General features: G+C 38.5%; 8 protein-coding genes across 8 annotated transcripts; 4 read left to right on the forward strand and 4 right to left on the reverse strand.

Moving 5' to 3' along the window:
* Window positions 1–830: 830 nt before the first annotated feature.
* Window positions 831–1505, forward strand: VPS24 (ESCRT-III subunit protein VPS24; the record flags this gene model as incomplete). Its single annotated transcript, XM_037290307.1, has 1 exon — window positions 831–1505. The coding sequence occupies one exon, from the start codon at window positions 831–833 to the stop codon at window positions 1503–1505; it is 675 nt and encodes a 224-aa protein (XP_037146202.1).
* Window positions 1506–1572: 67 nt separating this feature from the next.
* OPI1 (transcriptional regulator OPI1) lies at window positions 1573–2694 on the reverse strand (the record flags this gene model as incomplete). Its single annotated transcript, XM_037290308.1, has 1 exon — window positions 1573–2694. One exon carries the CDS (start codon window positions 2692–2694, stop codon window positions 1573–1575), a length of 1122 nt encoding a protein of 373 aa, XP_037146203.1.
* A 422-nt stretch (window positions 2695–3116) lies between these two features.
* HG535_0G03620 (uncharacterized protein) lies at window positions 3117–4511 on the forward strand (the record flags this gene model as incomplete). Its single annotated transcript, XM_037290309.1, has 1 exon — window positions 3117–4511. The coding sequence occupies one exon, from the start codon at window positions 3117–3119 to the stop codon at window positions 4509–4511; it is 1395 nt and encodes a 464-aa protein (XP_037146204.1).
* Window positions 4512–4553: 42 nt separating this feature from the next.
* APM2 (Apm2p) lies at window positions 4554–6146 on the reverse strand (the record flags this gene model as incomplete). The annotated part of the gene is made up of 1 exon (XM_037290310.1): window positions 4554–6146. One exon carries the CDS (start codon window positions 6144–6146, stop codon window positions 4554–4556), a length of 1593 nt encoding a protein of 530 aa, XP_037146205.1.
* Window positions 6147–6326: 180 nt separating this feature from the next.
* Window positions 6327–6653, forward strand: MCO14 (4a-hydroxytetrahydrobiopterin dehydratase; the record flags this gene model as incomplete). Its single annotated transcript, XM_037290311.1, has 1 exon — window positions 6327–6653. The coding sequence occupies one exon, from the start codon at window positions 6327–6329 to the stop codon at window positions 6651–6653; it is 327 nt and encodes a 108-aa protein (XP_037146206.1).
* Window positions 6654–6708: 55 nt separating this feature from the next.
* Window positions 6709–7566, reverse strand: NFU1 (Nfu1p; the record flags this gene model as incomplete). Its single annotated transcript, XM_037290312.1, has 1 exon — window positions 6709–7566. The coding sequence occupies one exon, from the start codon at window positions 7564–7566 to the stop codon at window positions 6709–6711; it is 858 nt and encodes a 285-aa protein (XP_037146207.1).
* A 584-nt stretch (window positions 7567–8150) lies between these two features.
* HG535_0G03660 (lung seven transmembrane receptor family protein) lies at window positions 8151–9689 on the forward strand (the record flags this gene model as incomplete). Its single annotated transcript, XM_037290313.1, has 1 exon — window positions 8151–9689. The coding sequence occupies one exon, from the start codon at window positions 8151–8153 to the stop codon at window positions 9687–9689; it is 1539 nt and encodes a 512-aa protein (XP_037146208.1).
* A 289-nt stretch (window positions 9690–9978) lies between these two features.
* On the reverse strand, window positions 9979–12894 carry NHA1 (Nha1p; the record flags this gene model as incomplete). Its single annotated transcript, XM_037290314.1, has 1 exon — window positions 9979–12894. The coding sequence occupies one exon, from the start codon at window positions 12892–12894 to the stop codon at window positions 9979–9981; it is 2916 nt and encodes a 971-aa protein (XP_037146209.1).
* Window positions 12895–12977: the final 83 nt, after the last annotated feature.

The following is a 12977-nucleotide window of genomic DNA, read 5'->3' on the forward strand; positions in this document are numbered from 1 at the left end:
TGTGTTGCAATGCTATATTGTTCAATGCTATATTGTTCAACGTTATAGCTACCCTACAGTAAAGAACCAACTTTTAATATGTCATATAGGTAAATATATATGCCAATGACATGACAGACACTTGTAGCTCAAGTATCTTTTTAACCCAATCATACAGGTTTCTAAGTGTGAGAATTTGGGGAACCTACACCAGAAAATCACGATGTCAGTGCGCTGTGGATTTTGAATCACCAGAGTTAAGTCTATTTTTTGTACTTTCTTGCCTTCGAAATTTCCCGATCCCCCAATACTGTCTTGCACAAAGAATGCTTTGGGTTGGCATATTTTCAACTTGATGTGTTGTAATGCATGCAATTTGGCAGTCCAGCTTGGATTTTCTACGCTCTTTCTATCGAGCTGCAAGTGAAGAAATCCTGCATTTGTGAATGTCTTCACGATGCTTCACAAATTGATTGCCACGATATTCCACAAATGGAATCCTATTGGTTGTAAGCAATTTTCTGTGAGGCATCTTATAAAATACATTGATGGCCATCCCTTGAGCGATTTGAGTGTGAGCAACCAAGTATTGTGCTATAAAGTAGTATAGACTGTGGAAAGATTAGCCGCTTATGAAATCCCATGTTTTATATAGTGTCGTTGGTCACGTGAAGAGGAAACTTACACTCAAACTAGAAATCCCTACCGAGATACGGCTTCCATAACAAGAAATGATAAAGTAGCTAAGGCAATATAACATAGAATGAATAAACATTGCAGGAGATATAGCTAGGGTGGGTCGGCTAGTGGATTGTCTGGGGAAACTTCATAGCATTTCCCAAGTTTTACCGATGGATTATGTCAAAAAGGCGATATGGGGGCCAGATCCCAAGGAGCAACACCGTGCTATCAAGGCTACTTTGAGGAAGAATGGAAGAAATATAGATAAAACTCTGCGAGAACTAGCAACTCTCCAACAAAAGACGCAGCAGCTGATTAAGAAGGCAGCGAAGAAGAACGAAGTCAGTACGGTGAAGTTGTATGCTAAGGAGCTATATGCAATCAATAAGCAGTATGACCGAACATATGTGACAAAGGCTCAGCTGGAATCCGTGGGGATGAAAATTGAGGAAGCTTTCAGAATGCGTACTTTATCACATCAAATGGCAGATAGTGCTGAACTTATGAGAGAGGTGAATTCCCTAGTCAGGCTGCCACAGTTGCAAAGCACGATGATGGAGTTGGAGAAAGAATTAGTCAAAGCGGGCATCATAAGCGAAATGGTAGACGATGGGCTGGAGAGCGTACAAGCAGAAGACGACGAACTTGATGAAGAAATTGATGAAGAAGTGAACAAGATTGTCGAAAAATACACCAACGAGAAATTCGATAAGATGCACGAGGTTCCTAAATCCGAACTGCCCACATTTGAGAAGGAGGAAGAAGTTCCTGAAGAAAGAATTGATGAAGAGGCGGACAACATGCTGAATGAGATGCGGGATCGTTTGAAGGCTTTACAAAATTAGGTGGTATGCTCTTGATTGTACATATATGTATATATGTGCGTATTCTTATAAATTCTGATTCCTCTTTTTATCGAGGTCCATTTTCCTCTATTTGTTCCTTTTCTAACTGCTCTCTGATTTGACTTTTTAATTGCTGGTGTATGAACTTTTGTTTTAATAATTCCTTCACCTCTTGTTTATGTTTTACCCATTCTTCCGCTCTGCCCAAGGTACAATCTACTACATCCATTACGTTTTTGACCATATTCAAAGATTCTTCGGCAAGAATTAAAACTTTACCATTAGCGGACAGCCTCTTTCTATGCCGTCTTGCTTTTGGAGACATGGAAGATTTATGAACGCTTATTGTCCAGTTTGTTGGTAAATTGAGTAGAGTTTGGCGTACTTGTGATCTCGCAGGTTCCGGCAATGAGTTTCCTGCAAACTTAGAAATCAATGAATAGACTTTTTTAACAGTTCCAACCACTTCCATTTTTATAACTCTGGACTGATCATCTAGAGAATCAGAAGCATCAAAAAACTCCTCATCCGAATCATCATCCGAATCGTTACTAATGTCGCTTCCGCATTCCTCTTTGTCATGTATGTTCCTTGGAGGATGGGAAACTGGTTTGCCTCGCTTAAGAAACTTCTTATCCTTTCTTTCTTTCTCAACTTGGGTTTGCAGGACCGAAACCCTATTTGTGAGCTGCTTGTTAGCTAATTTTAGGAGATGCAAGCATGCCATTAATCGTTTTTTCGATTCAATAGACATGTTTAACTGATATTCCTTCAGGTTGCCTTTACTCTTAGCAAGAGCTTTAGTGATCTTCTGTCGCTTCGAAACATTGTCGCTACCTAAATCGTAGTTGGGTTCATCGCTTTTGGGGATATCATTAAAAGATTCCCTTGAAGGTCCCCGCTCTTTCTCAAGTAAGATAGATGCAGCCCTCTTTTTACTGTTCATCTCATAGAGCGTGACAACGTTATTGATAATGGAATTCCGACGCACCTTTTCCAGCAGAGAATATTGTGAGCCCTGCAATGCTTGACTATTTAAACCCGGATCCTCTTTTTTTATCACTTCTTTTTTGTTTTCAAGTTCCTTACTTAGCACATGCTCGTCTGCATGTGAATTCCTTAAAACATCAAGCATCTCAGCAGCTTGAACATCTTCTTCTGATAGACTCGGATGTTGTCTCAACGGCATTACGGTAATTATATTCTTATGATAATGTTAATGAAGTCTCTGGATGTATTCAAATTCACTTTTGAATAGAAAACCGGCTAGTTGCAATCAAAATCTTCGTTACAATTTTGGTTACTACCAAAAACTTGCAAATCGTACCGTCTTCCTTCCTTCTATATTATACCTCTAGCCACTTTATTCGAAGGATACAATTGTGACACCAGAATTTGGGGAGGTTTCCAATAGCGTATTAAAAATATCGCGATTATTTCTTGTATATTGTACATTTGAGCATCTTGTTTTTTTTCATCTGATTCGGATGCGAGTATATGTCAGGTCTGGAAAATTGGTGTGAAACGGACCGATATTTCAGACATTTCACCTAAAAATGCTAACGAGAATGTATCTATCTGCTTTCTTATAAATACCTACACTGAGTAATTATGTTTACCAACATAAAATGGACCACAATTAAGCGATTCAACAGTCAATGGCGACAACTGGCTCAATGCTATGAAAAATTACCCGAAAAACTGTCATTACTATTACAAGATGAAGAGGGCACCAGAAGGACGATCCGCTGTGGAGTTATATTGCCTCGCAGGCAAGAAACTAACCACTCCGAATTCATCAGTGCTCTGCTCTCTGATGTTTATGCTCGAGATCAAACATGGTTCAGAACGTTAGTAACGCGATATCATGGAAAGAATGTTTCCAATGTACTGATGAGGTACGGTCAGCAACTTGACTTACTTAAATCTGAGAGATCGATAATGTTGACACTGCCATCGCCGTTTTTGAAAAGGTACGACGTTGAGTTCTTAGAGTTTCATGACAATGAAAGACCGGAATATGAAAGGGGCTGCCATTTATATGTTGATTTAGGTGACTCACCGTCTCGTGTCTGGCCTACAATAAGCATCAATGACACTAAAATATCTAAAGAACTACTTCTCTCCAGCTCAGTTAATGCAAAACTTGCTCTTAAAGCCACGATAGATTTTGTGCGAGATAAATCTACTGTTGATGAATACCTAAGAAATATGGAAACTTCAAACTTTGATAACATCTCAAAAAGATTGGGAAGTATCCTTGAAGATAAAGAAACAATATTCAAAAATCTTCAGAAAAGTATAATTGAAAATATCAAAAGGACAGAACTTCCCTTGGAACGGAAAAAGATGATAGAATATGAGAGAAAACAAATGATGAGCGAAATCGAAAGCTGGAGTCAATTAGCACATTTAGAACTGCAGACAGTAATTAATCCTCTTCTCGACCAATTTTCGAGGGAGCACCTGTCGATATGGAAAATCTACACCTACTCTGAAAGCAAATTGAAGCTAAATTTACTCGAACTTCTCGTTGAACCTCTCACTCACCTAAAAATGAAAAGCTCTTTGTTCAAGCTCTCGGGCAAATTGCAACTTGATGACACTCTGGCATTGAAGTCGCCTTTAGAAATACAAAATATTGGTCAAAGAGTTTTAAAACTTCACGGGAAAGCAAATAAGGCTATCTATCAGAATTTTTTTAGCTTGCAATTGCCATTAATTCTCTGCTCTGTAGTAGGTGGACTTTCTGAACAATTCTCCTTTTATTCAATGGGGTCGCTGGCGTCTTTCGGTATTGTTCTTGGGTTCAAAAGGGTGATGTCTTATTGGGATGAAACCATGAAAAGTTTACAACAAGATATTATAGCAAATATAAGAGAAAATATAGAGAAAGATAAAGCAATGCTGGTGGCAAGTGGTAGAGAACGCTTCAGTGAGAAAGAGTTCAAGCTCGATCAAAAAATAAAAATAATAGACTCGTTACCCAACGAATTGAAAAAATGATTCAGTAGTATACAACATAAAAAATGTATGTATGTACATGTATTAAACCAAATATGCATATTCTTCATCACTCACAGTTTTATATCGAACCCAAGGAAAAGACTGATATTGCAATTGCTCCTCTTCTATTTTGAGATACTCGACCTTCAGTCCACTACAAGTACAATAAGGCACCTCGAATCTCATAGTTACCAGGTTCGAAGCAAGGCTGATGGTTTTCGAGACATCATCTTCGTGAATTTGTTTGTAAAGCTCTTCTAATTTGGGCCCTTCTCTTATTGGAGGTGGATTCATTGAGTTTCTTAGTTCCTCCACCTCTTTTTCATACTCTTCTTTGTTGAATAAAGCAAATTCTGCAGTCATTGATAGTTTGGTCTCGCCGTGCCCACCTTTCATGGCTCCAACTTCCCAAAGCAAAAAATCTTCACTCAAGTTGAAAAGAACATTCCCTGTACTGCTTTTGAACCTTGCTGGCTTGCGCAGGTCTATTTCATAGTCTTTAAATATTTGTGATAATGGAACTTTAACGCTTAAACCTGAAGTGGAATTTTGGCCCTTGAAATGAGTTTCAATAGTCACTAATATTTGTACTTTGTATTTTTTGATTTTGGCTTTGACTTCATATGAGCTTAATTTAAGCATGGGTGGGTCATTTACATGTCTCTTCAGTTCATACTTACAAAGAACAAAGTCTCCATCGGGTGGAATAAATTGAATCTCCTTTTCATTCAATGATTCCAGTGAAACACATTGATGAAACTTGGAATTTGATATGAATTGAGCATCTCTTTTCAACAATTTGTTTATTGCAATTTTTAGCTTTGGCATTCCTGACAGATAAGATTTGCAAAATATTTGACCATGAATCAAATTTGTTCGGATAATACCTTGCTCGAAATCCATGAAATACTGGACCCGTTCTATCACATCAAGAAAGAACTCATTTTTACCATAATGTATACCTTTTGTTCTCCAAGAAATTGGCATCACTGTTGTATTAGCAATAAAGCTATTGTATGTATCAACACCTTCCTCGTCGAAAGTATCTTTCGTACTCGTTTTTTTTTCGTTGGTACTTTTCGATATTTGTAGATATTTGTATAAATCCGGCATACCACTAACCCTCTTAGATTTCTTCTTAGCTTCATTGTCGCTTTCTTCACTGTCTTTAGCACTGGCATCTCTCAATTGATTTATAATAGTGGAATCAGGCATGTTGATCTTGATTCTCACATAATCCTTCAGTATACTAGATTCAGTTGATTGGACGATACCAAAATCTATGGTTTCCTCAAAGAGTTCCATTATCAATAAAACATTATCTAGAATCATATTTCTATCAAGTACTGGTGTTTCTAGGAACTTTTTGAGGAGCAAGTGGAACTGATCCAAGAATGAAATGACACACATTATATCACAGTCATAGTCGCTCGTGTGAACAGCCGAGAGAAATATCAGTGAATCCCTCTTGATTCTTATGAAGTGCCAGTTCAACGACGTAGTAATTGGTGGTGAAGCCGGTTCATATACTCTCTTGAACAATTGGGCGATATACCGAAGGTTCGGTATTGACTTTATATTCTTCGATATTAGGGGCTCCAGATTTTCATCAAGTATGTATATGCATGAAGACATCAGAGTGCCGACTTATTTAAAGTAAAACTTAATTGAATGCTAACAGGACCTTTGCCTATCCTGTACTTTTCTTTACCAGTAATTTACCAGTAACGTTCAACTTTTTTTAAACCGCGGCCAACCCTAATTCAAGTTAATGAAAATGTTGATACACTCACCGCCAACCAATTGGGTTTTGCAATGTACAATAAATTGACCAAAGTGGCACCTATTGCTCTCTCTGCAGCTGAAATAAACAAGAAACTTGCCGAAATACCCAGTTGGCTAGTCGTGAACAATGTATTGACAAGGGATATTAGATTCAAGGATTACGAAACAACATGGGCATTTCTCAATCAGGTTGCAATGAGATCACATTTGTGGGGTCACCACCCAACTATTACAACGACGTATAGTCAGGTCAAACTAGAACTTACTACTCATTCTCTCGAAAATAAGGTTAGCGACATCGATCTGAAACTTGCGAAAAGATATGAAAGATATGTAAACCTCTACGAAAAAAATTGAATACGTACATATATACAGATAAAAGATTGGCAATGCACTAGTTAAGGTGCACTAGTTAAGGTGCACTAGCATCTTTGCCGTTCTTTGACTGAATCCTTCGCTCGAACTTATCGAATTCTTTCAATGCAACCTCTTCTTCTGGATCGAGCATTTGAACCACACTTTGAACCTCTTCAACGTAGTGTTTAAGCATGGACTCAATGCCATGCTTTAACGTATCCTCACTCGAAGAGCAAGACTTGCACGCACCCTGTAATTTAAGATACACAGTACCTGATTTGGGGTCAAACGCCCGATATTGAATATCACCGCCATCGTCCTGAATTGCTGGTCTAATTCTTGTCTGGATAATCTCGTCGATCATGTCGCTGACCTCTTTGTCCTCTTCCGTTAGGTCAAATTTGGGCATCGTCATCTCATAACCGACTTCTTGGCTATCTTTCGCACTGTGAAACTCCTCCGTAAGTGTATTTTCGCCAGAGGCCAAATGTTCAGTCAGTAACTCGATTACCTTGGAGTTCACTTGATTCCAGTGAACCATAGGATCCTTGTTAACTGTTATAAAATTATCGCCGATCATCAGTGACTCAACGCCGGGACATTGCACAAAAATGCGCTGAGCGAGTTTGGAATGCGATATTAGTGAATCGTCCGTATTCTTAATCTCCACACTACTGCTACCATGGTCTTGAAGCAATTCTCCATCCGTGGAGACGAATTTTACAGCGTTCTCGTTAGGTGTGGTCAAGGTCTTGATTGAAATCCACCTTTGTGCTACCGCAGGCTGCCAACTAAAGCGACCCCTAGAAGCCAACCCTAAGACACTACCAACTCGACTTTTGAACATTATCACTAACAAATATCCTCTAGAGCTAAAAATCCTTGGTACCTTTCTTCTAAATTTGAATATCATTGTTAGTGATTACCAACAATTTCGTATTTGTATAATCTCCAAAATATCTCACACGTGAATTTCACATGCCTGCAGCAAACAGTAAATCGAGATTGGGCAGCTGAAGTGCTTGCTACGACCTGCTAGCAGCGCTAATCTACTGGTATGGCGTGTATCATAGTTATGGCCGCATATCTATAGTCCTGTCTCTATTAGTATCCCAAGTTGAAGGCCGATAAGCTGGTCAAATATTTTGGGCCGCTGCATCAATTAACACGTTCTTACCTCATGGAAAAGACATACCAATCACCAAGAGTCATGATGCAAGTATTTTTGAAGCAAGCTGAAGACATTGCCAGCACTGATGAAGACCAAATGAGCATGCTTGCTGCACGCTGTGCATTGGAGCGATGCCATTTGCTCGAAAAACAGGGGCTCATTCTTAACGGGTGCTAAAATGAAAAATAGGAGCCATTAAAATAATTTATCGAATATACCAAATCGCGATATAAAATTGATAATTGTGACCTCTGTTTATCTAAGAGAAGCAGGTTGTGAACTGTTCTCTGTCTGGGTTGTAGATTGTATAACTATCAATTAGAGAAATGCAGCTGCTTCGACTACTGGCCACATTATGGGTTTTGCTGAATGCTGGCATGGTTCATGCCAACAGACAAAAGATCAACGAGAAAGTGATTCAGACATGCTCTGGAATGTACTCTAAGGAAGATTGGGGAGGTAAGGTTGATCCTTTCATCTCATTTAATATGAAGCAGATTAGCGAATTAGCCGAAAACGATCCGGGAGTCATTGTAGCGATTTTTGATTATCAAGATTACCAACATTTAGGCGCAAAAACAAATGATGACAGGAATTATTATGTATGTGATGATTATGCTATTGAGTTGAGCCTTTGTGATGCCGAGCATAAGAACGAGTTCATTGTAAGAGACATTGCCTATGATCCATTTACAGAAACCAACAGAACTTTGGTCAATCAGGTGATGACATTTTCGCAAGACACTGTGGGATTACATGACACCAAGTATCCGGTATTAAAAACCGGTTACTTTTGTGTAGCTGCAATCTCAAGCTCTGACAACACCAAGTTTAATGCTGTCATCAATTTCAGAAATGCCTATGGTAATTTAGCGGCCGCTGAGGTTAACAAATTACCGCTTTATGGGCTATTGGCTATTGGATACGTCATTGCAATGGCACTGTATTCGTTTGCATTCTGGAAACACAAGCATGAGTTATTACCTTTGCAAAAGTACTTGTTGGCATTCTTCGTTTTTTTAACAGCAGAGACAATATTCGTATGGGCATTTTATAATATTAAAAACGAAAAAGGTGATTCAGCTGGTTTAAAAGTATATGTTGTATTTCTTGCCATTTTATCAGCGGGTAAGGTAACATTTTCTTTTTTCCTTCTATTGATCATTGCTTTAGGATACGGTATTGTTTTCCCCAAATTGAACAAGACATTGATGAGGCGCTGCCAAATGTTTGCTGCATTTACTTACGCACTTTGTATTGCGTTTTTGATTCAAGACTATTTACAAGATCCTGACTCTCCCTCTCTGCTTATTTTCATTACGGTGGTTCCATTAATGCTCACTATGTTCGCCTTTTACTTTATGATTTTGAAATCAATGACCAACACAGTCCGTTATTTGAGAGAGCAAAGGCAAATGGTCAAGTTGAACATGTACAGAAAGTTACTTACAATCATTTATGCTTCTCTTTTGATTGTAGCAGCTGGTTTGGTAATATCTACTTTTGTCTTTGTAGGTATGAATACTATCCAAATGGTGGAGCAACATTGGAGAACTAGATTTTTCTTCACAGACTTCTGGCCAACGCTAGTTTACTTTGGGGTCTTTGTGATCTTTACATTTATTTGGAGACCAACGGACACCTCCTATATGTTAGCATGTTCTCAGCAATTACCTACTGATCCAGAAAACGTGGCCGATTTCGATTTGGATGACTTACAATCTTTGGGTGAACCAAGTAACAATTTTGATGACACAATTAGAGATGATGATATGATATTTACTGATGATGAGGATAATGGAAACGAAAGAGAGAATCAAAAAGCCAATCAGGAGCCAAATAAAATGTCAAGTAAACCAACATAAATTGAAAACGGAGAATGAGAGGTTCATTTAAAGCGAACAAACTTATAATTCCTGTTTTCGATGGCAGAAATTTCAAATCAGTTTATTTGTGATTTTAATATGACACTGAAAATATTTTAAATAAATTCAACGGTTTCTATAAACCCAAAAAAATCTAAATTATTATATACTATGCACACCAACTTTTATATATCAATCGTTGTATCAATCTTAAAAAAGGATATAAGTATTGTCTATGTAATAATGCAGGGTTTTTGTAGTTCTATAAAATTGAACAGTCCATTGTTAACTATTTAAGATGAAAAGTCTTGCCGATTGTGGTTTTCATTTTCCTTGCAGCATTTGATCCTGCATTGTGATGGGCTTCGGAGGTTTTTGGGAACTCTTCTTCGTCATCGTCATCTCTCGGAGCAGAAAATTGGCCAAGTGCATTTAATCTTCTTTCCCTCTCTATTGCTGTTTCAGGTTCTTCTTCTCCAGAATATCCTAATACGCTATTTGCTAAATCACCGCTTTCCTCATCATAACTGTCACGATCACCTGAATATTCAGAATCATCCTCATATTGATCAGTGTCATCTTCATATTGTTCATCTCCATCTTCTTCTTCTTCGTCCTCGTCTTCCTCTTCATCTTCTTCTTCGTCATCTTCTGATAATGAATGCCTGTTTTTTGGTGCAGGAGTTAAATTTCGCACCATTTTTTTTAAATCATCTGTTTGCGTTTCAGCACTGCTAGGATTGCTTGGTTGTGGTTTTGCTTTCAGCCCAACTGCTGATAAAGCCTTCGAAACAACGCTACCGCTTCTCTCTCTGGCAAAGTTCTTTGTTTTGTCCGCATGAGTATTAATTTTGTAACGCCGTAAAACTTCACCCTCTTCATCTTCTATAATTAACAAATTGTCAATCTTGTATGCATAATATTTGTTATTGCGATCTGCATCTACAAGACCATGCATTTTGATAAAGTTTGGTGGAGTAACTATCTTTTGAAGATTCCTTAGACTGTGGGCAGATTTTTCACTCAAAGTTCTGGACAGACTGGACGAAATACTTGCCTCTTCGTCCTTTGGAGGTTTGTCAAATTGTGCTTGATCTATAATTTCACCGTCTTTATTTTCAATAATAATCTTATTATTTTCTTGATAGGCGATATGTGCTTGTTGTTCTCTCTTTCGCAGTCTCTCGGCTCTCTCAGATTCGGTTGAGCTCTTTGATTCGTTTTCCCAATCTTTATGTTCGTTACCTTCCGAAGCAGTTTTCTCTAAATCTTGCTCGTGCCCATGCTCTTTATACTCCTTTTCGTCAACCTCATCCTCAATATCCTGCAAATCGGGATTTCCAGTATTTGTTGCAAAGGAATCCAATCCATGTATGATATGTGCAGTTGTACGACCATCCATTACATTCAGTGTCTCTTGAGTATTCTCACTTGATGTTTGCTGTTCAGATTTGTCAAGAGCTGCCTCTTCATCTTCTTCACTTTCGCCCTCTCCTCCCTTAGCGGTACTTAAAGCAAATGTGGCAGCTCTGGCCTCCTTTTCGCGTTGTAGTCTCTCTCTACCCAAGTCATTAAGTTCTTCATCATAATCTTCATGATCCTTTGTACCACTTTTAGATAAAACGCCGAAGAGTTCTCTTCTCTTTCTATGTCTTTTCTTATGTTTACGTCTTCTCATGCCACCAGCAGGTTTGGCAGGAGTTCCACTTGTTTCAACCTTTTCATGAACACCAGAAACAGATGGTGCTTCTGTATCGACACGTTGTAAGGAAAAAGACCTTCCAGTTTTATCCAATGAAGGTAATCTTTGCATCCAAGAACTTTTACCATTGCCATTGGTTGTATGTGTTGTAAATGTCTTGGTCAAAGTAATTGTATTCAAATGGCGACCGAGGGTGATAATAGCAACCGATGAACCATGAACAATAATAGAAGTTACAATGAAAAAAGAGGTCATAGGCCATAAACATGCGATAAGTTTCCAATGAGGTGACCCTTCTTCCGGTAGGTCACTAAGCGGAGTCTCTTCGTTATTGACGCTTAGTTCTAATTCACTTCGGGCCAATATGGCAGCAAAAATTGCACCAACACCAATTGGTCCAAAGTGCCCAACAAACATCGCTTCACGCCAGGATTTTATATCTGGTATAAATGGTTTCAAAATTAAAATTGCGGGTATTCTTCTTAAGAAAATGACAACAAAAGAAAGAATAATCAATCTCCAAATATTAGTTCCGATTGCAGGATTATTAAATTGTTCCCAAGGAATGATTGCGCCAAAATAAATGAAATATGCATAGTTTAGTAAAACATCTATCACAGTAGATATATTACTATCATGAGTTTTCTCTGAAAACCAACCGTCCCAGGAAAAGGCTGTACCAGCAGCAAAAGAGACTAGCAAATCATCAACACCAAGCAATGAACCAAATCCCGCGCACATAAATGCCAAAACCACGTAAAATGCTAAAAACGATTCGCGATCGATGATTCCACTCTTTTCGGCATATTTGATACAAACTTTACCAAGGTATCCTATGACGACACCTAAGAAACAACCGAAAATGCATTCATAAAGGATGGTAACACAAATCCAGTCTTTGACAATTTCCCTACCATTACCAGCGTGAATGATCAGGTTTAAAGATAGGTAAATAAAAGGAAATGCCATCCCATCATTACACCCCGATTCGGCAGATAGTAGGTTTCTTAAATGGCCAGGAACTCTTTGCGCAAATTTACCGGACACGACAGATTGAGCCAAGATAGGATCCGTTGCTGTGATGCAGGAAGATACCAACAAACTATCAGCAAAATTCAACGCTGGCATCACTATCCAAACGAATAAACCTATTATCAACCACCCCGACGTCATCACGGGAAGTAGCAGCAATGCAACAGAGTACCAATGTTTCCACATGTACTTTCTGGGCAGCTCGACGGCCACAGCAAAAATCTGTAAACATAAAACGATCCTGGTAATTTCTAAAGTTATACTATCGGAATGACCCCATGATAGAGGATTGAACCAGTTCAAACAGTGAGGCCCAACGATAAGTCCAAATATCCCTGCAACAGTAGACTCACCAATATAAAGTTTCTCCTTCACGAATAAAGACACTAAAGAAAAGATAGATGAGAAAACACCAACACACGCATACGCAACGTGAGCTTTTGATACTTCCAGTTGCTCCCAAATGGCCATAATTAGTAAGCCTGTTGTACAGTAATGCGGCTATGTTTGCATACACTTCTAAAGTATCGCTAAAATCCAAGATCTTTCCTCTT

The sequence above is a fragment of the Zygotorulaspora mrakii genome, chromosome 7 (genome assembly GCF_013402915.1).
Source record: "Zygotorulaspora mrakii chromosome 7, complete sequence".
NCBI classification, from domain to species: domain Eukaryota; kingdom Fungi; phylum Ascomycota; class Saccharomycetes; order Saccharomycetales; family Saccharomycetaceae; genus Zygotorulaspora; species Zygotorulaspora mrakii.